The sequence below is a fragment of the Phyllostomus hastatus genome, unplaced genomic scaffold (assembly GCF_019186645.2).
Source record: "Phyllostomus hastatus isolate PE091 unplaced genomic scaffold, TTU_PhHast_1.1 phas_contig_34, whole genome shotgun sequence".
NCBI lineage: Eukaryota > Metazoa > Chordata > Mammalia > Chiroptera > Phyllostomidae > Phyllostomus > Phyllostomus hastatus.
Window position 1 is genome coordinate 67,232,250 of NW_025333857.1, and position 27,828 is coordinate 67,260,077.

General features: G+C 53.2%; 1 protein-coding gene across 1 annotated transcript in view; it reads right to left on the reverse strand.

The window, feature by feature from the left end:
• The window catches only part of TTLL11 (tubulin tyrosine ligase like 11), a 188,754-nt gene that overhangs the window by 12,659 nt on the left and 148,267 nt on the right, over nt 1-27,828 (reverse strand). Inside the window, exon 8 of the mRNA XM_045840022.1 lies at nt 20,248-20,354. Coding sequence (XP_045695978.1) covers nt 20,248-20,354 — 107 coding nt within the window. The remainder of the gene's footprint in view (nt 1-20,247; nt 20,355-27,828) is intronic.

The following is a 27,828-nucleotide window of genomic DNA, read 5'->3' on the forward strand; positions in this document are numbered from 1 at the left end:
ATTTGTTGAAGATGCTCTGCCCACCGGAACTCATACAGTGCATTTTCCCTGACCACACGTATTTAATCTGACGGCGACCCAGGGAGGCCCGGCCCAAGGTCATACATCCCTTGCCCGAGGTCGCGCTGTTGGAGAGCCGTGGTGCTGGGGTGCCCACCACCGCTCCACAGGGCTGCTCCCCATGCGAGGCGAACACCTCCTTAAGGCCCACCTTTCAGGAGAGAAAGGGAGAGCTCGGGGACGGGAGTCGTGCGCATGCCGCCATTGTGTTTGAAGCATCACAGTGACACGTCGCTATCACCTTTGTCCTTGGCTAGACAGAAAAATTAACAAGGGCCAGGAGGGAACCATAAATCGACTTTGCAGGAAAATCATTACCCCCGGAAGCCGGCAGCACCCAACTAGCAAACACGGTCAAAGACGAGGCAGCGCTTCCATCACTCCACTGGTCCCAGTCGTGCCACTGACCACCAGGTGCCCCGGAGGTCCCACCCCAGGCCCATCCAGCGTCACCCCTCCTTCCGCCACGGCATGGACCCAGGATCCTGAGTCCCTGTCTGGGCAGACAGGTGAAGGACTGGTCACCACTTCCCACAACCCCTTTGTGCTATTCCAGACATTTCTCACGGGAGTGACGGCTCCAATGGGACCTTCTGCGGCTCAAGACCCACCCCTCAGCAAGTGGTCACATCTCCGGCTCGGAAAGGCCTTGGAAGGTTACACAACCCAGACCCTTGCAGGATAAGAATACCACGCATATCTGGCACTGCAGCAGTGCATTGTGGGCACTCTCAGGCAAACCTCCGGGTGGTAGGTGCATTTATGATCCCCCACCCCCACTGCATGCTGTTTAATGACATAGCGAAACTTCCCTTTAGTCTTGGGTTTTCTGTGTGGTAGTTGGGCCCTGAAGGCTTCTAGGGTGCGGGGAGGTAAAGACGTTCACCCAGAGTCCCCCAGACTGGAGGCAGTGGTGGGATCTGAACCCAGGCTCTGTGGGTCTGCCCTCCCAGCATCAGGCTTCCTCAGAGAGTCAGGGAAGAAACCGTAAGTCATGAGTTAGCAAGACTGTTTCTCATATGTTTGTCCAGCTCCCTGAAGCTCCCCTGTGAGACCCGGAGCCGCAGCTGCCCTCCCTGACATTGCAGACCACGGCCACCCAGCCCATGCAAGGCCATCTCTGGGGGGGTGGTGCTTGTCACCTCCCGAGGAGGCCCCTTCTCACTGTGTGCTCTCTGCTTTCAAGCTGACAAGGGCAAGGCCTCCCCACTGGCCCCGCTTTCTCATATCACAAATCTAACTCTTCTTCCCCACAATGGCCTCCCTCTCGGGGATTAGTAAGGCAGTGGCCAGGGTGATTCAATCCACACACACTCGCAGACCACCCGGCAGGTGGACGCAGGGATGTGTAGGCCCTTGTATGGAGGGGAGGGGGAGGAGGGGAGCAGGGAGAGGGCTGGGGAACCCGGAGAGGGGAGTGCTGGAACGCAGAGGAAGAAGCCCGGAATTGCTCACAGAGCACCTAAGGAAGCAAAGGCAGGCGGCCTGGCCTCAGTGCCTGATGCCCCCAGCTCACCGGTTTCTTCCCTTCTCCCGGATCGTGCCCACCAGCCCTGGGCCTCGTATTGTTTCAGAGGCTGCCTGGACACGGCATCTCCCTGTCATTCCGTTGCTGCTCCCCGATCAGCCAAATTTTCCCCCAAGATCCTGGCACACAAGTTGTCTCCACGGCCCTCCTCCTGCTCATCGGGGTGGACCTTCGCTGCCTCTCCGCAAACTGCTGGTGCCGAAAGACTGGGCCCTGTCCCTGCCCTTTCTCCCGGCTCGCTGGGTCTGCAGCATCTGCCAACGTGGAACCCCCCTCCTCGAGACGCTCTCTTCCCGCTCCTCCGACTCCCCACTCTCCTTTTCTTTGCAGCTACCTGCTAACTTCTGGCTCAGGCTCTGCTGTCCTCATTGGCTTCTTTCTGCCTGGGGTCCTGCAAGGCTCTCCACCTCCGCCTCCACCCAGCTTCTCCTCTCCCTCTTCCTGTCATCCGTGCCCTGGGCTTTAGATAGTGATGCCTCCAGTCCTTATCTCCAGGCCAGGCTGACCATTTTTCCCCCACGGAGGTATCTCATTAGCATTGCAAAGAGCCTGCTAGAAATGGATCTCCTGGTCTCCCATGCCCAGTCCTGCTCTTCCTCAACGCCTACCCATTTCAATAAACATCTCTGCCCATCTCTCTGCTCAAGCCCAGGAGCCACCTTTGAAACTCCTCCCCAACACCCCGAGGACTTCACACACGTGCTCTTCATCTCTGCCATCACAGCCCCCCACCGACCCCAGCCGGGCGGGCATCGCTCCCCGGGCTCCCACGCAGCCTCCTCGCCGCTGTCCCCACTTCCACCGCTGCCCCTCCCAACACAGAGTCCAAAAGGGCGTTTTGCAAACATGAATCAAGCCACAGGTTCTCCTGCTTTAAGCTGGCCGACAACATTCAGAACACAAGCCACATGCCTTAGCCTGCTCTGAGCACACTGCAAGTCCCAGCCCCGCCTGCTTCAGCAGCGCCCCGAATTCCAGTGCACCCCTTCTCCTGTGTGCTACCCCTCCCCCCCCACTCTCTTTCATTTCGCAGAAGCCGCTGCACACCTTCCCAGCGGAGGGGGGCTCTTGCCACTGGCCGGCCCCTCCGCGGAACGCCCCTCCCTGGGCCTTCCCCTGGTTTGCGCTTGGATCTCAGCTCCAGCGTCGCTTTTACAGACAGACCTCCAACCCACCTCCTACCGTGAGCCAGGTCTTCCCTGCTGCTCTCCTTAAAACTCAGTGATTTCATTTTTGTGTTTCTGTGTTTAACGTCTGTCTCTGCAACCAGACGGTCAGGGGCGTGAGGCCCGGGTGCCCTATTGGTCACTGCGCGTACCCACCGCTACCGGTGTCTGTCAGGCGGGAGGCGCTCACTGAACACCAGCCGACCAACCGGCTGAATGAAATCGACAGGCGTAGTGCGTGGCACACGGTGGGTGTTTGATAAATGTCGATTCTCTCCTCCCTTCCCTGCTTGGGTCATCGACTAATTTCGAGAGTATGCCTTCAGCTTCCACTTAGGGTAGGGAGAACCCAGGCTTTGTATCACAGATGCCTGAGTTCACACCCAGGATCCGCTAGGGAACCTTGGCTCGTTTTGGGAGCCTCAGCTCTCATGGACCCTGCCTGGCTCTGGCTAGGAGGGGGGAGGGGAGGGAGGGTCCAGTGAGAACACAGATGTAAAGGGGCCCCACCTGGTGTCTGGCACTTGGAAGATGCCCTGTAAACGTGACCTTTTTCCTCTGTTGTCTTTCAGGCATCAGAGGGGCTGAGCCTGGTGGATAAACAGTTAGCTGCTGGGAGACAGGGGCTCAGAACCTCTATCCACTGTAGCTGTTTTTTTGTTTCCTAGTTAACCTGGGGCAGAGGGGCAGCGAGACCACCCTGACTCACCCACCAGAGGCAGCCGTCCTGCTCCCCGGGTGGGGGGTGCCCTCCGGAGACCTGGCTGGGCCTCCTGGAGCTGACAGAAGACCAGAGTCCAGAGCCTGGGGGTGGGGTGCCCTCGCTCCCAGAGGACGGAGCCCTGTCCTCAAGCAGAGACCCCTCTGAGGAGCTCTGAGGGACCGGCCTGCCACTTGGAGAGGTGACAGGAGGCAGATCAGTGTCAGAAACTAGACAGAGAAGTGGGTTTCAGCTTGACTTACATTAAGAATGTCACTTTAGAGTACAAATGAGCGAGAAGAGAAATGCTCTTTTATGCCGGAGTTTATTTTTGTCACTTTGTCAGCGAGAAATTACAGCCCTGAGGGCATTGGAGCCGCACAGAATTACCCAAAACATTAACATGCAAATTGCCTTCTTTAGTGAAGGTAATTTTATTAGTGCAGGAAAATGTTCCTTTCACTGAACTCACATTCAGGAGCGGGGCTGTCTGGGGGCCAGTGGGGGCCACCGCAGATGCAGCATTAGGGAGAGTCCTGGGCTTGGTTAGATGCCATTACCTCCTCTTCTGGGGACCGCGCAGGGAACACGCTACCGTGTCACAGCTGGCTACCATGGGTGCGCTGAGTGTAGAGGGCAAATAACTTGTTCAAGAACATGCAGCATTAATGGCAGAAGAAGAGGCAGAGCTGAGGTCATGTGACCTGTGTCTCAGTTAACCAGGCGAGCAACAGGGAACCACGAGGGTCCCAGGAAATAGCCACTCTGAGAATAAGAAGCCCAATGAGATCCCATCCCTCCCTCTATTCGTTCACTCACTCACGCAATATGCACTCATTCAGTAAAGCTTTCATGGTGCAGGTGGGACCTGGCCCCCATACATCAACCCGGCACCAGCGTCAAGATGCTCAGCACCCACTGAGGACAAGTGTGGAGGGGATCAGACATGTGCAGACACTCGTGAACCTGCAAGGCCGGGTCTACTGCCGGGGTGCCGAGAACCCACGGAGCAAGGGGAGGGCACGGCTGACTGAGGGAAAGCAGGGAGAGGGGCCAGGGAGCTTCACAAAGGAGGTTGCCCACGAGGGCGCCGTCCAGGCAGTCAGGATGGGGAAAGGCACTGCGGGCAGGGGGACATGCCTGACCAGAGGCACCCATGGAAGCATGACGACCTGGCCCAGGGGAGCCCTATGGCTGCTACACAGGGTGCGTGGGAGGAGACTGGGGGGTGTGGGGTGGCCTGGGGTTGCAGAGGATGATGAAGAGGCCGGCCAGGCCAACCTCAAAGGCTGAAGAGCTCCGATTTTATTCTGCAGGTGACAAGCGGACCCTGCAGGGCCTGTTCAGAACAGAACCACGTTCCCTTGAGACTCCAGGAGGGAGTGGTGTCCCAGGCCCTGGAGTGCCACAGTGGCAGAAGGTTGTGTGAGGCTGCGCTTACATAAGGCCTGCTGCTTCCTTCGCAGACGCAGTCAGTGGGGAAGTGTGGGCAGAGACACCCACCTGCTACCACGAAGAAAGCACCTCGGTCACCTAAGGTCTCACGGAACGGTTCAGGTGCGCTCCCCTTCCCCACAGGCCGCTCTCCTGTGCGCTGAGCTGGGGGCGGGGCTGCAGCGCGTGACTGCCGCGGGCCCAGGGAGCTGCCCCCACAGCCCCGGGAGCTGTCTTTTAGGGAAGCAAAGGGGAAATACAGCTATTTCCAGTACACTGGAAGAGCTATTGTGCAGATCCTGAAGGGGCGTGCTCTCTCTCAGGGTTTCCCTTTCAGACTCGAGGCCAGATAATTCTCCGCTGTGGGCTCTGCCCCAGGCATGCCAGGCCTCTACTCACCGGATCCCCATGGCAACCTCCTTCCCCAGCTGTGACAACCAAAGATATCACCGGAGGGACGTGGCCAAATGTTTCTGGGGGTGGGGATGGGGCAAAACCAGCCCCAGCTGAGGACCACGGGTTTATCTAGACCTCAGGGAATACATGGAGGTCAAGGACTCCTGACCGCTGGAAGTCTCCCACGTCTTCGGGTGGGATGCAGGGTACCCCAAGCGCATGACCCTGCCTTCTCTCCTCTCCATGTGGCCAAGGGTGGGCAGAGTGTAGGTTTCATCACAGACTTGTTTATCGGCTCTCTCAAAAAGAGGTATGTGATGTGCTCCCCAGAAAGTCTAGGAGAAAGAGCAGGGTGGGCGGGTAGAAAGCCAACAGACAGCAGGGGGTTCTCTCCTTAAGTCGCCAGGGCCTCAGAGTCCCGCGTCTGCAAAGCACGGGCGTTGGAACAGGTGATCTCTGAGGCCGTCCTGGTTTTGAGCGCTGCGGTTCTAGGGCAGTAAGGGGAACACACCCTGGAGAGTGCTGCCCGCGAGTGCTGGAGTTGGCCCCACGTGAGAGACGGTGAACTACGGGCTGGGTAAGGCTGTCTCAGCTAAATCGACCAGTTTTTTCAAATCCTCAGCTGAGGGTATGCTTATTGATTTTAGAGAGAAAGGAAGGGAGAGAGAGAGGGAGAAACATCGATGTGAGAGAGAAATATCAGTTCGTTGCCTCCCATATGTACCCCAAGTGGAGATCAAACCTGCAACCTAAGTATGCACCCTGACCGGGAATGAAACCAGCAACCTTTCGGCATATACAGGACGAGGCTTCAACCAGCCAGGGCACCCGGTCAGGGTGTGGCCACTTTCTTGGCTAGAGACAGAGAGAGCTGATCAGTCGGCTCACGAGGGTCCCCCTGCCCTCTGAGGTTAAATGACTAGGCCCATATTTCACCAGGAATTCCATGGAAAGTCTCTGCAAAGGCCTGTGCAGTAAACATTTCTGGAAAGCCTGTGTGATCGGTGCAGTTTCTCACAGGCCATCGGAATGTAAAGACAAGGAATTTCAGGTCAGAAACGCTTCCGGAAGTCTCGGCCCAGGGACTCGGGCGGGCGCCCTTGGAACCTGCAATTTGACTGAAGGGTTGCAGCGTGCTCGCTCTGCCCAGCGCCTCGCACTGCACCCACGGGGCTCTGACGCGACCCCGGCGGACTGCAGCCGAGTGGGTTGCCGGACAGAGACTCTGCCGGAGGAGTTTTCAGGGAAACCGAGGACGACAGGGGAAGAAAGTAAACTCGGGAAACTAAAGACTCTGGTGCCTACTGCTGCGGCGAACATTACGTGGAGTCTAGCTTCGAACCTGGTTCACATCAAGCCTCGCACTAAAAACCTGATTACCTTAATTTCTAGTTAGTGCCAGATATATCCTGTGCATCTTTCAACAAAAAAAAAAGCCACAAGGCCTGCTGAAAGGCAAGAATAAACGTGGCCTGAACAGACAAAGGGAGCATCAGAACTGGGCTCAGATGCGACACCGGTGTTGGAGTACTATCGGATGGGGGGATTCAAAAGAAAGATAATTAAAATGATAAGGGATGTGACGGAGAAAGTAGGCACTATTCAAGAACAGATGGGTAATGTAAGGAAAGAGATGGGAACGCTAAGAAGGAATCCAAAGCAAATGCTAGACATGAAAACCTTGTAACCATGATGAAGGATGCCCTCAGCAGACCTGTCGGTAGCCTGGACGTGGCCACAGAGAGAGCCAGTCAGCCTGAAGCTGTGTCAACAGAAACACCACACACTGACCTGCAAAGAGAAAAAAGTGTGCAGACACAGGAGAATGCCCAGGAGCGGTGGGACGGTTATAAAAGGTGTTACAGACACGTAACGGGAAGACCAGAGAGAGAAGACAGGAGAAGTTTCCAAATTCATGACAGGCTCCAGAGGAGGAATACACGAAGGCAAAATAAAATCTTTTAATTTTTCTTTTTCTTAGTTGATTCAATAGGTTGCTGTTTAAAGGAACAGGAGCAACGACGTGCCGGGTGGTGGTATCTCAGGAGTAAGTGAATGGGTGACAGCAACGGTGCCAGGGACGAACGGGAATATTCCCGCCCAGGGTCCCTGCGCTGTCTGTGACATGGCGCCGTGTCATCTGAAAATGCACTTATTAGCTGGGAAAGTGCATGGTAAACTCTAGGGCAATGGCTGCATTTAAAACATATATATATATATATATATCTGACACATTAAAAGACAAGAAAAGTGGAATCATATAAAATGCTCAGTTAAAACCAGAGATGGCAGAAAAGAGGGAAGGATGAAAAAAAAAAAAACCACAACAAAAACCAGTGGACAAGTACAACAAATGGAAAGCAGTTGTAAATGCGGTGGATATTAACCCAACTATGTTATTAACTACCTTAAATGTGAATGGTTTGAATATATTGATGAAAAAGAATCTGTTTTTACCCCCATTGGTGTGGATAAAAAAAACGAAGCCCAACTCTCTGTTGTTTATAAGAAACCCACTTTAAACACAGACACGGAATTAAAAAGTAAAGAGGCGGAGAAATGTCACACTAACCTCAGCCAAAAAGGAAGTTAGAATTGATCTATTTATTTCAGGCAAAGCAGCCTCCAGAACAAGGAAAATCATCAGCGATAAAAGTGGGCATTACATGATAATAAAGGGTCAATTCTCTGAGAAGATGTAACAATCTTTATAACAGGTATACAGCTGAAAACGGAGAGTCAAAATGCACGAGGTAAGGCTGATAGAGCTGCCCAGGAAAACAGACAAATCCACTTTCGGAGTTGAAAATTTCGACTCCCTTCTGTGAGGAAGCGACAGACCCAGCATGCAGAGACAGTCGAACTGAACGGCACCATCAATCAACTGGATTCAACTGACATGCGTAAAATACGTCATCCAAAAGGAGCAGAACACACATTCTTTTTGGTTCACATGGAACCCTCACGAGACAGACCACCTTCTGGGCCACAAAACACACCTCAACAAGTGTAACCGAGCACGATTCCCAAAGAGCACGTTCTCAGACCACAGTGGAGTTACAGCAGAGCTTAATCCCTGAAGGAGAGCTGGGAAGTCCCTGGAGACTTGGAGATTGAACAGCACACATCTAAACAACATACGGGTCAAAGAGTAAGTTTCAGGGGAAATTTTAAAATACTTTTAACTAAATAAATCTGAAAGTAGAACTTCGTGAACTTTGTGGGATGCAGTGAAAGCAGTGCTCAGAGGGAAATTTTTAGCACTGAATGCCCATGTTAGACAAGATAGAGGATCTAACATCATCTGAGCTTCCACCTTGGGACACTAAAGGAGGAAGAGCAAATAAAGTCCAAAGTGGGCAAAAGAAAAGAAATAATAAAAATCAGAGCACAAATTGCCCTGGCTGGCGTAGCTCAGTGGATTGTGCGCAGGCTGCGAACCAAAGCATCGCAGGTTCCATTCCCAGTCAGGGCACATGCCTGGGTTGCAGGCCAGGTCCCCAGTGGGGGCCACATGAGAGGCAACCACACACTGATGTTTCTCTCTCTCTTTCTCCATCCCTTCATCTCTCTAAAAATAAATAAATCTTTAAAAAAATCAGAGCACAAATCAATGACATTAAATAAAAACTCAACAGAGAAAATTAAACCAAAAGGCGAGTGTATGAAAAGATCAATAAAATCAGTAAATCCCTAGCCAGACTAACCAAGAAATAGAGAGAGAAGATTGCTAGACCACTAATTTGTGACTTAAAATTACTAATACCAGAAATAAAAGGGAGACCATCACTACTGATCCTCTGGACATTAAAAGGATATTAAAGGAACAGTATGAATAGCTCCATGCCCACAAATTTGGTAATTTAGATGAAAGGGACCAATTTTTTTAAAGGTGCAATTTACTGAAACTCACACAAGGAGAAACACATCTAAACAGGCTTATGTATGTATTAACAAAACTGAATTAACAATTAATAACCTTCTAAAAAAGAAAGCACTAGGCCCCGATGGTTTCACTGATAAATTCTACCAAACATTTAAGAAAGAAACAACAGAAATTCTTTACGATCTCTTCCAGACACACAGCAGAGGAGCGCACATCCTACTTCATTTCACGAGGCCAGCATTACCCTACCACCAAAGCCGGATAACGGCATTTCTAGAAAGGAAAACTACAGACCAGTATCGCATAAACATGGATGTGAAAGCCCTCAACAGAACGTTAGCAAATCGGACCCCACGATGTGTAAGAAGGATTCTGTGCATGGCCAGTGGGATTTACTGCAGGCACCGGAAGGCTGCTTCAGCATTCAAAAACCAAACAGTGTAATCTTTTACAACAGGCTGAAGAGGAACAACCCTATCACCACACCCACAGATGCAGGAAAAACGTTTGACAAAATCCAACACCCACTCAACCCACCACCACCACCACCTCCCAGCAAACTGGGAACAGAGGGCACTCCTCTGCTCGATAAGGAACACTCACGACACACCACACACCTGTTAGACTGGCCAAAGCAAAACGCTGACAACACTAAGTGCTGGCAGCATGTGGAGCTACAGGAACTCTCTCACTGACTGCGGACAGAAATCTGAAATGGTAAGGCCACTGTGAAGACTAGCAATTTCTCAAAAATCTAAACACAGTTTTTTAAAAAATCCTCATACATGGTAGGGGACAGGGAAATAGAGGGGAGAGAGGGAGAGAGAAACAGCAATCAGTTGCTTCCCAGACACAGCCAACCAGGGATGGAACCCACAACGCTTTGGTGTATGGGTTGTCGCTCCAACCAACTGAGCCACCTGGCCAGGGCTAAACATGTTTTCACATACAATCCAGCAATTGTGCTTCTAGGCATTTTCCCACTTGCGTTGGACACTTGTGTTCACAAAAACCCTGCAAACTATTGTGTACAGCGGCTCTATTCATACTCACCAAAATTTACAAGCAAGCAAGGGGTCCTCCAGCAGGTGAGTGGACTGACAAACCGGCACATCCATCCAAAGGACTATTCAGAGACGCCAGACACCCGCCAGCCCTTAGGGAAGCCTCGGCCACTGAACTGGACCCTTGGGCCAGGGGACATTTGGGATCGGCATGGCCCTTCCATCGTCAGGAGCTTGTGACCGTTGTCACTTCCCAAGGCAGCACAGGACCGAGGTTTAGGACCCGGCTCCTGCTCTGCCCCCGACTCCCTCTGTACCCCTCCGAGACCTGGTTTCCTCCTCCCGACACGGAGTCCTGGGGGTAAGAGCGAGGTCACTGGGACATGAACAAGTGCACTGGAAAACCGTTTTGTAACCTGTAAACCACACACACACACACACACACACACACACACGCGCGCGCGCGCGCGTCAGGAATGACGATGGTGGTTAAAGCAAAGAAGAAAAGAGCTCCCGTGTACTTCCTTACTAAATCCTCTCGAGGCAAGGTGGGTGTCCCCTGCCCTGCTTTAGGAGAAGCCGCAGCTCCCAGAGCTGAAGAGTCCCCTCTCGGGCCCCCGGAGGCAAGTGCAGGGTCTCGAACCCGCCTGTCTGCCTCTGCCACTCATGCTTTCCCCTCCGTGCTCCGAGCCGCTGCCACTTCTCCCGCGAGGCCTGGGGAGGGCGAGCAACAAGTGGGAGAGAGGGGACAGCTGCGTAAAAACCATCCTGTTTTCCTCTTGTCAGCCAGACAGTGGGTGGGGCTCCTGGAGCTGGCGGAGAGGGTGACGGAGGACAGGCGCCAGCCTGACGCAGGGGCTGGTTGGGAACACAGGGCTCCCGGCGGCCCTCAGCAAGGGGACGTGCAATCATGGAAAGCGCAGCCTGCCCGTAACACCCCAAAGAGAAGCGTCTGTGCGAGGGAGAGGGAACTGGCGCTTCTGTTGGCTCACTTGCTTTTATTAAAAATAATTCTGACTCCGACTGTTCCGTAAGCGTGTACGGCACGCATCCCAGGGACCCATCTGACTCCGAGATGATTCCAGGGCGGGAGCATGTCGCTCGTGCCAGACGCGCCGCGCGAGGTGCCGCGTGCAACCTGCCTCGTTATCTGTGGCCCCCGCGTTTCAGAGGGAGGGGACCGGCCATGTATATGTATAAGCGAGGCTGCACTAAACATTCCAAGTAAAAATAAGTGCCTTGTTAAAACCAAATACATTTCAGTGGGGCTCATTCCAGCTGATGAAAATTTAGGAGGCAGGGTCAGATCTGGGGTCCACCGAGGAAAGTTGTGGGGAGACAGTAATACGACTCAGAGACCCACGGGATCAGCGGATTATCAGGGCCTCGGGTTTGCCGCACACCTACTGTGTGCCAAGCACAGTGCCAGGCTTCCTTAAGGCGGGAACAGCTCTGCCTAAGAGTCCAGCTTAGGGGGTAGATACCATGCTCCCATTCTGGCATCTAATGACCGTGTGTGCCATGTGGTCACGGAGGAAGGCTGGGTGCTGCTGGAGTGCATGGGAAGGCGGATCCGCCCAGCCTGAGGGCCGAGGAGGGCTTTGGAGGAGATGGCCTGGGCAGTGTGTGCAGGGGGAAGGAGTTTCCTGCACAGCCGAGTGCCCGAGGGGAGAACCTCCCCGGTGGCCGGCCACTTGGCTGGAGCGAGTGTGTGGGCGCTGGTGATGGGCAGGGCTTCTGCAAGGCCCCACTCGTTCAGGTGCTGTCCCTGAGTTGGAGTCGTGAGACCAGCGGCTGGCAGGCTGCTGATGGTCTGCTGCGAGTTGAGAGGTGATGCCGAGGGAGGGCTGCGGCCAGCCAGTGCCCACTAGCGTGAAAGCAGACACACAGAGGGACGGTGAGGGCTGGTCACCTGAGACCACCGTGGGGGAGGCGCAAGAGAGACTGGTCCTGGCTGTTTGGACCCACAGCCCGAGGCCTCCGTGCTGGTGCCTTTGGGGGCCTCTCAGGACCCGGGGGTTACTCTTCCCAGCCAGACAGTGTGGTGTGGGATGAAGGGGCGGCCAGGCACCCAGCTGTGCACAGCAACAGTCCAGGCCGAGGCGGGCAAGGGCCGTCTTGGGGGACAGGAGAGCAGGGCCTTGCACTGCTGGGTGTCTGTCACCCCCGCCCCGCCCTCTCCCACGCTGTGAGTGTCTTGAGGCAGGCACTCCTTTTCCGTCCCCAGCACCTCCGAGCGCCTGGCGTGAGTAGGTGTGAGGACGCGTGTCCTGAGACGGGCCGCGTCGTGAGAGTGACATGATGACAACAGCAGTGGCCCCGCTTCCTGGGCGTCCTGCGGTGGACCCAGCTCCGAGAGCCTCCCGGGCCTGTGCCGCTTCATCCGCGGCAGTGGCTTCGTGAGGTGGCATCATTCTCTCCACTTGACAGAGTGTGGGCACGAGGCACAGAGGAAGGTACGTAACTTGCAGAGGCCACACAGCTGGCGAGTCAGCGAGCCCAGACCTGGAGGCAGGTCTGGCTGCTCCCAGAGCTGCGGGCTTTGGCTACACCGCCAGTCAAACCCAGGCAGCCCCGGGAAGGAGGCTGCGTGGCTCAGGCGTTCTCCAAGTGGAAGAACTATTTCTCACTTCGGTCAGAGTCTATAGCACACATCAGACATTAACCCATGTCACCCCTAGACTTCCCTCTGTAAACAAGGGGTGTGTGCGTGTGTGCTCACGTGTGTGGCGTGCCCATGCTTGCACGGGTGGAGAAAGAAGGGGTTTGGGGAAAACCGTCCAGTCCATTTTCTCTTGCTTGGCCACCATGTTTCCCTTGCTTCCTGGGGTGGGGGACCGTTGGCTGACATCTCAAAACAGCAACACGTCCGACTGCAAAGTGAACAAAGCTGTTCAGGGTCAGAGGCCCTGAGACACCTGTCGTGTGCTGAATGGATCAGATGCCCAGGGGTTGGGCTCCAGGGTCCCCTTTGCTAGTGAGGTATTTGCCCCTCAAAGATGACACCGGCGATACCTCCTTTAAAGTGTACGGCCTGCTCTTGACTCCGCCCTGGTCTCTCATTGCAGAGAAGTGAAACTGCACTCCGGGAAGAGTTGAGAGCAGAGTCTCAATGAGGAGGAGGGGGAGGAGGAGGGGCCTGTGAGTGCAGTTTACATGAAATAACTTCACCTGCACTGACAAATTTGTTTCTTCATCTGGCGCTGGGCCACGAGAGGGCCACCACACCTCCGCTTTGCGGATAATACCCTCATTTGGATTCCTGCGTTCTCCCAGAAATTCTAACATTGGAAACTGAAATCTTTCATTTTTTTCAATGACAATTACATTGGCCTGATGGAGACTGAGATTGCATATTACTAAATTCCATCGAGTTCCTGAACAGTCGTTGGCATGCTAACGAGAGGAAGACGAGGCTATTTAGGGGCCCACGAGCACAGGATGCAGAGGAGAGCTCCTTGGGAGGGGAGAGGTGGGGAATGGGCTGGTATTGATAAGAGCCACGTGTTACATGTGGGGTATTGTCAAGTCCAAGTTTTTGTTTTGGGTGGTGAGTTAGTGAATGCTTATGCCATTATTAAAAGCAACTAATTCGGAGACACTTGGAAGACGGAGGTGTAGGTAGATATGCTTTGCCTCCTCACACAACCAAAAGGAGGACAACCACCACTTTAAAAACAAAGAACCAACCAGAAATGCCATAAAATCAAACTGTATAGCAGTCCAAGAACCAAGGAGCTAAAGAAGAAACAGTCATCCAGACTTGTGGAAGGGTGGAGATGGGAAGTCCAGGAGGAGAGGACGCAAGGCAAGGTGGCGGATGGCTGACCAGGGCAGATGAGGCAGCAGCTACTGGACTGGGCAGTTCCACATTCACGTGCAGATAAACCAGGAGGAACAACTGGGGAGCGAGACAGAGTGAGCAAACCAGGGTTCCAGCATGGGGAAATGAAGCCTCCAAACCTCTGGCTATAAAAATTTGAGGGTGTTGCAGTGGTGGGAGAAACTCCCAGTCCCACAGGCGAGTCTGTTGGAGGGACCTACAGGGTTCTAGAATGTGCACAATCCCACCCACCCAGGAATCAGCACCAGAAGGGCCCAATTCACTTGTGGGTAGTGGGGGAAGTGACTGAAAGCAGGGCAAGAGCCGAGCAAGTGGCACTGTTCCCTCTCTGACCCCTCCCCCACATATAGCACCACAATACAGCAATGTGGGTTGCCGTGCCCTGGCGAATACCTACTAGTAAGTCCACCCCTTACTAGTAACAGGCATGTTGAGACAAAGAAATATGGCTTAAATGAAAGAGAAGATCAAAACTCCAAAAACGGAACTAGGGGATGAGGAGATAGTCAACCTATCACGTGCAGAGTTCAAAACACTAGTAATCAGGATGCTCACAGAAATGGTTGAGTATGGTCACTTAATAGAGGAAAAAGTGAAGGCTATGAAAAGTGAAATATAAAAAAATGTATAGGAACCAACAGTGAAGAGAAGGAAACCAGGACTCAAATCAACAATTTGGAACAGAAGGAAGAAATAAACATTCAACTAGAAAAGAATGAAAAAGCAAGAATTCCAAAAAATGAGGAGAAGCTTAGCAACCTCTGGGACAACTTTAAATGTTCCAACATCTGAATCATAAGGGTACCAGAGGAGAAGAGGAAGAGCAAGAAACTGAAAACTTATCTGAAAAAATAATGAAGGAGAACTTGTCCAGTCTAGCCAAGGAAATAGACTTCTAGGAAGTCCAGGAAGCCCAGAGAGTCCCAAAGAAGTTGGACCCAAGAAAGCACAAACCAAGGTACATCATAGTTACATTACCCAAGATTAAAGATAAGGAGATAATCTTGAAAGCAGCAAGAGAAAAGGAGAGTTACCTACAAAGCAGTTCCCATCAGACTATCACCTCATTTCTCCAAAGAAACCTTGCAGGCAAGAAGGGGTTGGAAAGAAGTATTCGAAGTCATGAAAGGCAAGGACCTACATCCAAAATAACTTTACCCAGCAGTTATCTTTTAGAATAGAAGGGCAGATAAAATGCTTCCCAGATAAGGTCAAGTTAAAGCAGTTCATCATCACCAAACCCTTATTATATGAAATGGGATGTTAAAGGGATTTATCTAAGAAAAAGATGATAAAAAATATGATCAGCAAAATGACAGCAAACTCACAACTATCAACAACTAAACCTAAACAGAAAAAAAAATAACAAACTAAGTAAACAACTAGAATAGGAAGAGAATCACAGAAATGGAGCTCACATGGAGGGGGAGGGGGGAAAAGGTACAGGGAATAAGAAGCATAAATGATAGGTACAAAATAGACAGGGGGACGTTAAGAATAGTATAGGAAATGGAGAAGCCAAAGAACATGTGTATGACCCATGGACATGAACTAAGGTTGGGGGGAAGGAGGGAGGGAGGGGGTGCAAAATGGAGGGGGACACAGGGGAGAAAAAATGGGACAAATTTAATAGCATGATCAATAAAGTGTACTTAAAAAATAACTAATTCTCAAACAGCTAACTAAGTAAAAGTAGGCTATGCTAGGGCCAGGATGAATGTGTCTCATGAACCAAGGATTATGATTAATCCAATCTTATGCACCTCGCCCAATCTAAAAAAAAAAAAAAATGAAACAAGACTATACAAAAGGATGGTCTGAGATTTAGATTTTAGAACGTGCATGCTTATTCTCATTACTTTTCCCCTTCACTCTTTTTCCTCCTTTTTTTTAACCATCATTTTTCTTCTCCATTTCAAGAGTAGGCTCACAAAGGTCTCAAGCCTTAGGAATCTGCTTAACCCCCTTAGTGGGCACTGAAGTCTCGTTAGGACTGACCTGGGCTGGCTCCTGTGAAGGGGACGGAACACGAGCATGAGCACCTGGATACAGCTGCTGAGGGTGCTGGGTCGTGACCTCATCCAGACAGGCTGGCCTTTCATGCTGGACAGTGAGGAGAGGAAGGGGAGACCCTGCCAAGCAGACCACCGCTACCCTGAGCCAAGGTTCTCACACCCAGAACTACCTGCTTTGGGGATGGGGGCTTTTTAAATTTTGGCATTCTTCTGCTTGTCAGACCTCTACCGGGCACTGAACGAGATCCTCCTGCACGCTCTGGGCGATGGGCTGGGCCCTCAGGGCTCCAGGGCACACAGTGCCTGTTCTGGGTCGCACACCATGCTGTGTTTGGGGAGCACTGGCATTCCCCAAAGGCTGGGAGCCGGGTGGTCGTCTGACTCTGGGACCAATTAGAAGACAAAGCAACCAAGAGCCTAAGTGCTTTATACGTGTCTTGTCTCCTAACCTTCACAGAACTTTCCCTTGCTGTTTGCCCCACAGAGCTCTGACCATACCCGATGATATGTGTCAACTGTGCATCCTTTGCACTTGCAAGGCTAGAGACACCGGGTATAATGGGAAGGCGGTGGGCAGACTGCTCTCGGCTTTAATCCCAGGGCCCCCACTGGAATACTTGCCACATCAATGTACAGTCACCTCTTTAAGTCTCAGGTTCCTCATCTGTCAAAAGGGAATAAAAGCCCGTATATCACAGGGCAGTGTGAGATCAAAGGAGATAATTCTTAACAAACATTTTTTAGTTCTGACATATAGTAAATGTCACACAGTAAATTATCTTTTATTATTTTTTTCTTGAAAGTGGGATCTGTAAATATAAATTCACTGTATTTCCATAGGGCCCAATACCTGCAAACATGTTCAGTACCTCTGTGTGAATGAGTGAATGAATAAATGAGTGAATGAATGAGTGTGTGCCCTTTGAGAATGAGATCCCATGTTCTACTACCCTTCTGACTTCCTTCTTGTCAGCCCCACAGCAGCTCTGGGACATGGTACCTACCCCGTTGGCCAGGAGTTATCTGAGAAGCCCTGGGTTCGGCACCTCGGGGGGAAAGAAGGGCCCTCTTGTCTCCTTGCTGCCACTTGCCAAAAGGAGAGCCACCAGTCAGCCACAGATGTCTTCTCTGGCCACCCAGTAGCTTCCTGAATGGTCCTAAGAACGTGAAAGGCTTCAGAAGCTTCTTCTCTTTGAGAATCAGGGCATCCCAAGGGGAGGACAGGGCCCTGGCTGGCACCAGCCGTGAGACAGCAGTGTCCTGAGGTCACCAGCACAGCCCGCACTAGCTCCGCCCCAGGCCCTGTCAGCTCCTTTCAGGGGCGATGGAAACAGGGGCATAAGTGCAAGCGGGCAGGAAGGGGAGACAGGCACCTGGACTCCACACTGCCTCCCACTTCCATTCCTTCCTCCACAGATCTTGTGCCTCACAAGTCCCACCCCTCCTCAGTTGATCAAATAACAGAGCGCTGCTGGGTGGACCCTGGATTGGGGACATGTCCTGGGCCAGGAGGGCCAGAGGCAGGAGGCTTGAGTTCAAATGTGACTTCTTTTTTTTTATTTAAGATTTTATTTTTTTAATTTTTTTTTATTTTTACAGAGAGAATGGAGGGAGAAAGAGAGAGAGAGAGAAACATCAATGTGCGGTTGCTGGGGTCATGGCCTGCAACCCAGGCATGTACCCCGACTGGGAATCGAACCTGCGACACTTTGGTTCACAGCCTGCGCTCAATCCACTGAGCTATGCCAGCCAGGGCCTCAAATGTGACTTCTGCTACTCTGTGGCTATGGGACTAGTCCCTTTGGTTCTTGGAGCCTTAGGAGCCTCATCTATAAAATGGGATACAACCACCCACCTTGAAGGTTGGTGTGAGAATCAGCAGCAATTGTGCATCTAGGAGATGATCTCAAACTGTAGTTACCACCATTCTTACTCCACACACTCAGGCAGAGGCAGGGAAAGGCCTGGAAGATCCTAGCCCAGTATTTGTTGGTCAGAATGGGCTAAAAGTAAGTATTTTTCTCATCTCCTTGGCTTCGTCAGCAGACCCCAGAAAGCTGGCAGACCCCAGAAAACCTCACCAAGCCCATGTTGCTGATGGCCCCCATGGGTTCCGCTTACGGGGAGCAATTTAAGAGGCAAACAGAACAGGAAAAGCTACTGACAATTAACAATGGGCCAGATGGTAATGCTAGTTTGAAGCAATAAAACATGATAAATAGCTTCCTGCTGCTACTCCTGATCAATTTCAATATTTAATAATTCCACTGGCACCCCACCCCCTCATCGGGCCCCCTCCACAGGATCCTGCCGCGGCTCCCCACACTCAGCTCACAGAGCACACACACTTCTTCGCTTTCTGAAGGTGTCAGCAGAAAGCTCTCTGCTCCACTGTCACACGAGTGCTCTCGGCCCTCGCGATGATAATTAATCTGCCTGCCTCTCCCGAAGACACTCCGTCTCCAGCCTCTCCCTGCCTGTTGCCAGGGAAGGCTGGCAGGGAGCGCCCACGGTGGAGACACCTCGGAACACCCGCCCTGTGCATTCAACGAGTGTTGGTATTCCCCAAGGCTGGGAGCTGGGTGGTCATCTGACTCTGGGACCAATTCGTAGGACAAAGCGACCGAGAGCCTTACCCACCATCCGTGCCTCTGAGCCTCAGTTTCCCTCTCTGTACAATGGAGGTAACCGCGGCTGCCTCTGGGAGGATGTGAGCCAGCACTGCGCACATAAAGGGCCTGGCAGAGGGCTTGGCATGGAGGAGACACGCAACAGCGGGCAGCCGGGAGCATCATCATCACTGTGCAGCCCGTCAGCAAGGGAAGGCTGGGCACGGAGCCTGCGGGGAGGGCCTGCCTGTCCCTGCGGCCAGGAGACTGCAGCCCAGGGCAGGCCGCAGGTGTGTGCAGGCTCTGCTGCCAGCAGTCGGTCGGACGGGCCTACCCCTGGGTGCTCGCCAGGTAGTGCCAGCCGATACAATTAACTGCCTGGTACTGCCGCTGAGGGCTCCTTAGGTTTCCACGCCCATGGACCCGGGAGGCCTCAGGCGTCCTGCAGAGCAGGGGCTGTTGGCACCATTTACGGAACCGGACATGGAGATTAGGAGGCGAAAAGGCTTTTCAAGTTTACATCCTACAAAAGGCACCATCGGTTCTAACCTGGATCTCCCAGCTTCCGATTTCATGTCCTCTCCACCAAATCTCGGGAGAAAGTTGCTCCCCTGGGTGCCCCCTCCTCTCTGAGTCCCTTTGGGAGGAAACCCAGGTGCCAGGTGACCCGTGCTGCAGTTCACTCACCTGTGAAATGAGGCTGGCCATGCCTACGGCACGGGGACGTCTAATGAGGGCATGTGCATGAAAGTGCTGGGTAATTTTGTGAGGAGCCGTACACATGTCAGGTACGGTTATGGTGACTTTGTAGAAAAATGCCCTTTGTGAGGAAAAAGATCAGAAACTCGTCCACCTAAAGGTGGATCTTTCTAACTGAAGCCTTAACCCCATGGAGCCTGGAGGATCAGGAGCAAACTTCTGTGTGGCCTTCAAGGCCTCGGCAGCCCCTGCAACCCCACCTCAGCCCCTTCGTCCTCCCTTCTTGCTCCAGCCCACCTAAGCTGCTTGGGGTTCCCGGAGCCTTTCGCAGCTGTCCGTGCCGAGACCAGGCGGCATCCCTGCCGGAGCGGGGTCTTTCCAGCCCGGTGCACGGGCTATCGCATCCCCGGTCCTCCAGGACGACTCCTGTGGGGCCCCTCTGGGCCCCCGAGAGCCTCTCTGCGCTCCCCTCCTCCTAGCACAGACCCCACTCCGCCCGCGTTGTGTTCTCATCTGCCTCCCACTCGACAGCGAGTGTTTTCAAGGCGAGAACACGCGCTCTTCACTCCAGTCTGTCCAGGGCCTGGCCAGCACCATGGCCTGTGCTCAGTGTATGTGCTGGCCGAGGGATGAGCGAACGAATGGGTAACGGAGCACTCCCCATGTGGATGGAATCAAAAAGCCTTAGGCAAGAACGAGGGATTCTAATGGGGGAGTCAGAATGTGGGTGGGCACAACCTTGTGGCAGACAGGGTCCCTGACCTCAAATTCAGCTCAATCCCTCAAGCCGGGAGGATACGCTTCCTCCTCCCCCCACCCTGACCCTGAAAGATAAGGAACAGGAAATGTCCTGCCCACCCCTGTCTGAACTCCCACGGGGCACGGCGGAGATCAGTCACCGGGTACCTGAATCCCGCTGGTCCAGGGTCATGGAGTTCCATCTCCTTGTGATGTCGATGTACAGGATGTCCACGGCGGCCATGGACAGGCTGCTGCTGCTCAGCTTGCAATTCCTGCCAGAGACGGGAAGGCACACGTCACCATGGCACCAAACTGGTCCTCGTCCCTCTCGCCTCCATGCCTGTGCCTGGGCTGCGCTCCCTGCCTGACAGGCCCCGCCTTCCCAGAGCCGGAACTAATAAAGGGTGCATGGCAGGGGAGGCTGGAAATGTACTGTGACTTGAGGTTAGACCATGTGGGCTCCTGCAGCTAGGCTAATTGGGCTTTTAAAAAAAGATTTTATTTACTAATTTTTAGAGAGGGAAGGGAGGGAGAAAGAAAGAGAGAGAGAGAGAAACATCAATGTGTGGTTGCTGGGGGCCGTGGCCTACAACCCAGGCATGTGCCCTGACTGGGCATCGAACCTGCGATGCTTTGGTTCGCAGCCCGTGCTCAATCCACTGACCTATGCCAGCCAGGGCCCTAATCAGGGCTTTAATGGGCTGCAGAGAGCAAGGACTTTAGGAGGGCAAGTCTTGAGTCAAACCTGGCTCCTCCACTTGGAAGCCAGATGGCCCTGGTTAAACAATTTCCCCTTCCTGAGCCTCAGCTTCCCCACCTACAAAACAGGCGATCGTCCCTACAGTCACGTGTGCTGGCCTGTCCCTGCACAGCCAGTGCAGGCTCGGTCTGCGCGGAGGGGGAACTGCCTGCACCTTCACCTCCACTGGTCTCTGGAGAAGGAGACCAGCTGGACCTGCAGGGCTGTGTTCTCCTGCCAGCATCCGGGCAGCTGACGGTCACACGCTCAGATGACCCGCTGACAGCAGCGCATTGCTGGGACCCACTGACAGCGTCGCTGCTGTGCAGAGGGACTCCCCCTGGAAATGCGCACCAGGAGGGTCCTAGGGCCAAATCTGCAGACTGGGGCTTGAGGCCTCTGCACTTCGCCCATCTGTCTGTCACCTCAAGATTTTAATGGAGGCCTGAATCAGCCACAGCAAGCCCAAGACTCTCAGAGCAGAGTGGCACGGGCTCCCCACACCCCTTTGCGTGGGCTGAGGCAGCAGTGCTGGGGGTGGGGTGGGGTGGGGGCTCAGTGCTCATTCCTGACTTTAGGGCAGTCACCTGGAAAGGACAGGAGGAGGGAGGCACAGGCTTCTGAGTTTTGGGGGTGCCCCTGGTTTGGGGGCAGAGAGACCGCGATGGCCAGCTTTCAGTCCGATGTCAGCGGTGGCGTGCCCTGTCTGAGTCACAGCAGGGTGTTTAGAACGCTCCTCCTCCCCGCTTGTATTTTTTTCGGAGGGATGGGGTCTGGAAATGTGGGGAGGCGGTCTGGCATACTGAAAAGAGCAAGATTTGGGCATGCGACAGACCAGGACTGAGCTCCTGCAACTCCGGGCAGTCTACTTAAACCTCCGGGCCTTTATTTGCTGGTCCCTAAATGAAGATAATGCCCTCCCACATGGCAGTTATGAAAATGAGGTGAGGGGCCAGCATGGTGCCTGGCACCTGGCTGGTTCCTAGCAACTGCTGGTTCCCTTCTTGGTCTCTCTCCCCCTTTCTCTCCTTCTCCTCTCCCAGAACTGGCGCCATCTCAGCCCATCAGAGGCTGGCTGAGGCGACCTCCAGGTGAGTGGCCCTGTCCGTTCTGGAGAAATGCTGCTCGCCAGTCAATGTCTGTATGCCAGGGCTCGCGCTCTGCCCAGCGCACAGGATTGCGCCGTGAGGCCAGTCCCAGCACTGGCTGTATCTGCCCTGAAAATCCTGACAGCTAGACCCCTGGGCCAGCTGTCCATTTGACTGAACTACATTCAATGTTGCTTTCAACTTTCCAAACGTGTGCACATCCATCGGCCCAGCTAATGATAAAGTGGTTCTTTGATTTCCCATTTGTCATCCTCCCTTGTGTGACTAGCTCCCCGAGGAACCCGACAGGCCAGGGATTGATTGGCAAGCAGGATTTGGGCATTTCAGAGGCCCCTCTCCAAATCCATGCACGCCCCAAACAAGGGCGGTTGGAAGCCTGCCGGCATGGTGCCTGGACACAGCCGGTGCTCCTTATATGCCGGCACGTTCGCTGGCCCCCCCCCCCCCCCGCCTCCCTTTCTTCCCGCCCCACACACATTTCTGAAGCCATCCATTCACATCCTGCTTCCTCCTGGGCTGGCCCCATATTTCAATCACAAGTCACCATGGCAGACTTCAAAGCACATCAGCGCACAGTTATTGAGCCCCAGTAACAACATGTCAGTGGACACAGAGCTTTTCATGTCCCCTGTCACCGAGATGGCTATCTCTATTGGGCTCTGCCGGGGCGGGGCTTCCGTGGCTCCCAAGGCCTTCCAGCAACCTGCCCGGCTCATTCCCAAAGCTTTGTCAGGAACGGCCACGGTTTCCTCCAATTATCATATCAGTGTCCTCCGGGCTCCTGCTCCTGCGCAGGACGGGAGCTCCGCCGCCTGGCTCTGCAGGTTAATAGAGCACAAAGAGCGAGGCTGAGCTGACCACTGGTATATAGTTATTTTTTTCCTGACAGGTAGAAAATGGAAGTGTCAGACTGTTAGCAGGAGCCGTAATTTACCTGAAAGAATTCTCCATTTATCCCTTTTCCAAGGAAATGCATCCTCCCTCGCGACGCCCGCAAGTCCAGCCAATCGCAACATCTGCTGCCGGGACGGGAGGGATCTCGCGGGCTGCGGCAGGCAGGAGATGCTGCAGAAGGGCTTGGACTCTGTAGGCATTTGGGGGGGCACCATCTGCAAGCCAGGCCCTTTCCTGCCCATGCAGTGCCCTGGATCTTTATGACCACTCTGCGAGGGCGGTGTTCTGAGTTCCACTTCACTGATGGCTAAGCTGAGACTCAGGAGAAGGGACAGGACTTGCCCGAAATTTCACAGCTGGGATTCGCATTCGGTTCTGCCTTGGAGGAGAGTGGACTTGGGAGCTTTGGGGAGAAGTTGGGAGGGGGCCCAGCCCAGGGCCCCAGGAGGAACCTGGGATTCAAGACACAAAGTCTCAGCAGGGGTGCAGGAAAGCTGGAGTCTCTGGAGAACCCTGTGGGGAAGGGTTGGGACAGAAGGTGGGGGAAGAGGACCGGGTCGCTGGGATACAGGTTCTCCCACGTGTGTCCCTGTGGTCATCAAGCAATGTTGAGAGACTCGGAAAGGGAATGAACTGTCACCCACCCATCCACTCAATGCAGAATTTGTGTCCACTCCACGGAGGCGGTGTCCTGGGCCTTGGGTACCGCTCTCAGAAGTGGAAGTGATCTCAGAGCCTGGGGTAAAAAACGTGAAGCCTTGATAGCTCTTAACCATTGAAAACAGTTTCCCCTTGTGTCCTGAGATGCAGTTCTTCAAACAACTAAAGGATAGATTCTTCGGTAGAAGAGAAGCCCAAGCAATATGCTAACACGAGAAGCCAGAAACATTCCTAAGAAAAAACTAACAGGCTAGAAATGTACACAGAAGAAATGCGCTGTGGAGCCCGAGTCCAACACACATGAGCTGGGACCTTGAGTTTGCCGTGTGACCTTGAGCAGGTCACTGAAGCGCTCTGCATCTCAGTTCCCTCATTCCTACAGCAGGAGTCAGGCTGCTCACCGTGTGAAACTAGTTTAAGGATGAGCTTAGTGCCTGGTACCTGTGGGGAAGGGACAGGTAGCAGCTCCCAGCCTTCCTCCAGGACGCAGAACCAGTTTGAAGAAATGTTTTTGTTCCGTTTTGTTTTTGTAATCAAAGGAATTTGGTCACGCGTGATGGGGAGAGAATCACAAATCACTCAAGTTCACTAGGACCCTGAGTATAGAGAGATTCGAGACTATCATCCCCATTTCCTGTCAACGACTACTGGCGTCTCACGGGAAATCTAGGCGCCAACTTTTCCCACTCCATGAAATCCTATTTATAGAATTTCTTTGTGTCCATCCTTCTCTGCACAGACAAGGAGCCTATTTTTCCTGGAGAGGTGTCCATCAGGTGAAAGTTAACAAATGACCAATATTTGTTCAAAAACAAACAAACAGACAAACAAACCACCCCTTAAACATCCAAGGAAGGGGAAAAGAAAGCTCCAGGTTATGATGTGAACATTATTTTAAAGGCCATGACCTCCCAAGCACTGACAGTAGTGCCAGAAAGAGGTCATCACGGAAGAGGGGGATTCCCACAGTCACGGAGGAGTTAATGACAGAGGAGAGGCAAGGCCCCTTAGCTTCCATTCCAGAACATTCTAACACACGATGTTGCCTCTTAAGAGAATAAAACCCCCCACAGCTACCAATGATGTGACATATTAGCATCTCCTTGTGAGAAAAAAAGGCAGAAGGGAGTAAAAAGGAAAAAGAGAAAAACTGTTCTCCAGGTTAAAAGGAGACGAGGCTCAGAGGCCACAAAGCGGGTGGTGAGCAGGGTCTCCAAGGGGCAACGCCCCACCTGCAGCCCGAGTGCTCGGGGTGCGGAGTGGCTGCCTCCGCTTCCTAGGAATCAGCTTGCTGTGGCGAGCGGCCTGGTTTTCGGGCTTCGGGGCTGGAGAACGCAGCGCGTGCGCACTGACGTCAGATCCCGACGCAGGATGCCCTTGGAGACCGCGTTCTTAGCGCGTTCCACAGGACGCCCCTCCGCATTAGTAGTCCAGGGGCAGGCAGTTAACAAAACCGCGTTTCCCTCCGAGAAAGCTGTCACACTGAGGAATCAGATCGTTTCTGTTTCCCAGAGATGGAGAAGTCTCCACGCCCCAGCAATTACTGTGAAATAATAATAATAAAGAGATGGAGAAAAGAGGCACTTAATTCATGGTAATATGTGCTACTGTTACGCGCCTCCCGAGGACACGACACGAAAAGCTGGTTAGGCGGAGTTAGGTCTGGACGGAGCGACAGTTCATTACTTCTCGTTTCTTGGTGGACGAGGAAAATAGAATACGGCCGGGCTGGCATTAGCATAATTCACTCCCGAAACTGCCGATCTGTGCAGCGCCCCATGAGAGATGGCCACTGGAAACAAACTCAACCGGAATGTGTGCTGTGTTGTCCCCTCCAGTTCTCTTCGAGGAACTTGGGGAGAGAGAGTGGGTGGGTGGTAGAGATGAAAGCCAAGTTCGACCTCTGCCGTGCGCGGGGCGGCCCCGGGAGGAGGGCCCGAGCAGCCAGCGTCTGTCTCCTGAGCAGCGCGGCAGAGAAGGGCACTCGGTTCAACTCAGCATATGGCATAAATATTATTAATTCATAACGAAGCAAAATTTAAACCGAGCGCAAAGGAGAGAGAAGAGCTGTTAGCAGGAGAAAACGCCTGCTGTTAAATTTAGCTGGCGAGATTGAACAGACTCAGGTAAATCTAAAAGCAGAGTACCGTCTTTTACGATTAAGTTGCTCCTGGGATCTCTGGGAACATTTTAAAAAGGAAAAGCCTGCTAACGGCTGTGCGGCGTTTTCTCCATGTCTTCCTGCATTTTAATTACTCAGGACAGTTGCTGGTGGCGTCTGTGTCGGGGGAGGGGCTCGCTGTCTGAGTCCGTCTGCTCGGCTGCCTGAAGACATTGTGCTCCCTCCTCACGGCCACCGTCGCTCCCGCCGACACGGACCGGGAACGACGGCGGCGGCGGGACCTAATCGTCTCGAACATCACAAAATCAGTGTTTCGTGCAAAACGCACTTAATTACAGAGAACAAAGGGATGGAAGAGCTTAAGGTCGATCACGGTAGAGACAGATTTGTTGGCGATATTTCTGACATCGCCCAGTTCCCGTCTGAGCGCAGTTTAGGAATCCTCTCGCCAGCGCCGTTCCCGATTCAGGGTTCTTTCCAGGGCGGGGCGTGAACACCCGTGGCCCTCCCTCTCCACGCGCGCCTTGGCTCCTCACACGCTGGCGGTCTCCGTGGGCATTCGCGCTTTGATTGAACCCACAAAGGGTTTAAAAATTTCTTCCAGAATGGCCAACACTGATATACATGTATTGAGGTTTTACAGAAAACCTCAGTAGTTCCAGTTTCTCTTGAAAAATCAAAAGCGCTGGGGCTACTAGCACAGCGGGGTCTTTCCTTCCCCAGCACGTGCGCCGCCGCCCCCCCCCCCCACCGCGCAGACCCCCACCGTGGCGTCTGCAATGGCTTCCTGCCTGCTCCTAGAAGTTCCCGAGACCATGATTCTTAAGGTATACTAGTTTTCCTCATCTCCCTCCCTCACACTGAAGTAGATTTTATCAGAAGTAAAAAGGAAGCATTTCGGTTTCCACTGTCGAGTTAGTCTGGATGACAGATCTTCTCTAACCTCTGGACACGAGGCACACTCCTGAAAGCCATCCCCCCACCCTCCCGCCGCCCGACTGGTGGCCCCACCTTCAGTGCCAGGCGAGGAGGCTTACAACAGTCCAAACCCTGCCTCCTCTGTCCGGGGGCTGCCTTGATTCCACCCTGCAGACAAAGAGTCCCCTATTCTGTCTGCTACCCCATGACTCTGCCAAAGGACTGCATTTAATTTTTTGTTCCCCATGAGCTGCCTGTTAGGCTGAGAGTCCCCTGAGGGCAGGTGGGGTGCCATTATTCATCTCGGATTGCTCGGCGGCTACTGGGTGCTCAGGAGAAGTTGCTGGGTCAGACCAGACACAGTCTTTTCCCACACGAGGTTGAGACGGAGCAGGTGTCCCAGGGTCAGGCTCCCCTGCAGCACCCAGACCGTGGTCCCCATGAGGCCCAGCCATCCCTCACTCTTGTGTGCCCTGGATGGACTCTTCTGTGCAATGGTGCAGGCAGTGGGAAGGGCGCGGGAAGCTCCTGCCTTGGCTCTGGAAGGTCCCAGCCCCTGGACGTGTGATGCTGAGAGAAGACGGCTCCCCCTCACCATTCCCCTGGGACCCTGTGCACTGCCACGGTGCCTCGGGGGCCCTCATGACCTGGGGCCTCGGTCACAGAGCTGTTCCCCATGTCCCAAGCCACAGTAGTCCCAAAGGGACAGAGAATATCTACCTACTTTTCTCCTCCTCTTCATTATATTGGGGCAGTGGTATATGCAGTTAGAAAATCCTATTTCCCAGCATCCCATGCAGATAGTGGAGGCCAAGGAGATAGACAGAAATGGAGGTCATTGAACACAGCCTCTGGAAAGCTTTTTAAAGGGTCTAATTTGCTTAGCAGAGGACTTTTGCTCTTCCTCCCTTCTTCCTCCTTCCTGCCTGGAACTTGACCGTGACCACAACGCAACTCTGAAGCTGGAAGCTCATGCTTAGGAGGGATGAGCAGAAAGAAAGAAAGTGGGGTGCTGATCACTTTGTGGAGTCATTAACCAGCCCTAGCACCCCCATTGCCAAACTTCCTGTTGTATGACAAAAACTAATTGCACTATCGGAAACTAGTTATAGGTGGATATCTATTACTATACAAATGCAACTCCTAAATGAGTCAGAGGGCAGTGGTATTCTCAGGGAAATAACAACACGTGTCTGTTGTCTTTCTTGAACATCTCCACAGCCTGATGGGAATAATAACCATCAAACTCCCATTTAACAAACAGCTCTCCCAAACCAGGCACTGAGCCAGGTGGTCTGTGCTAT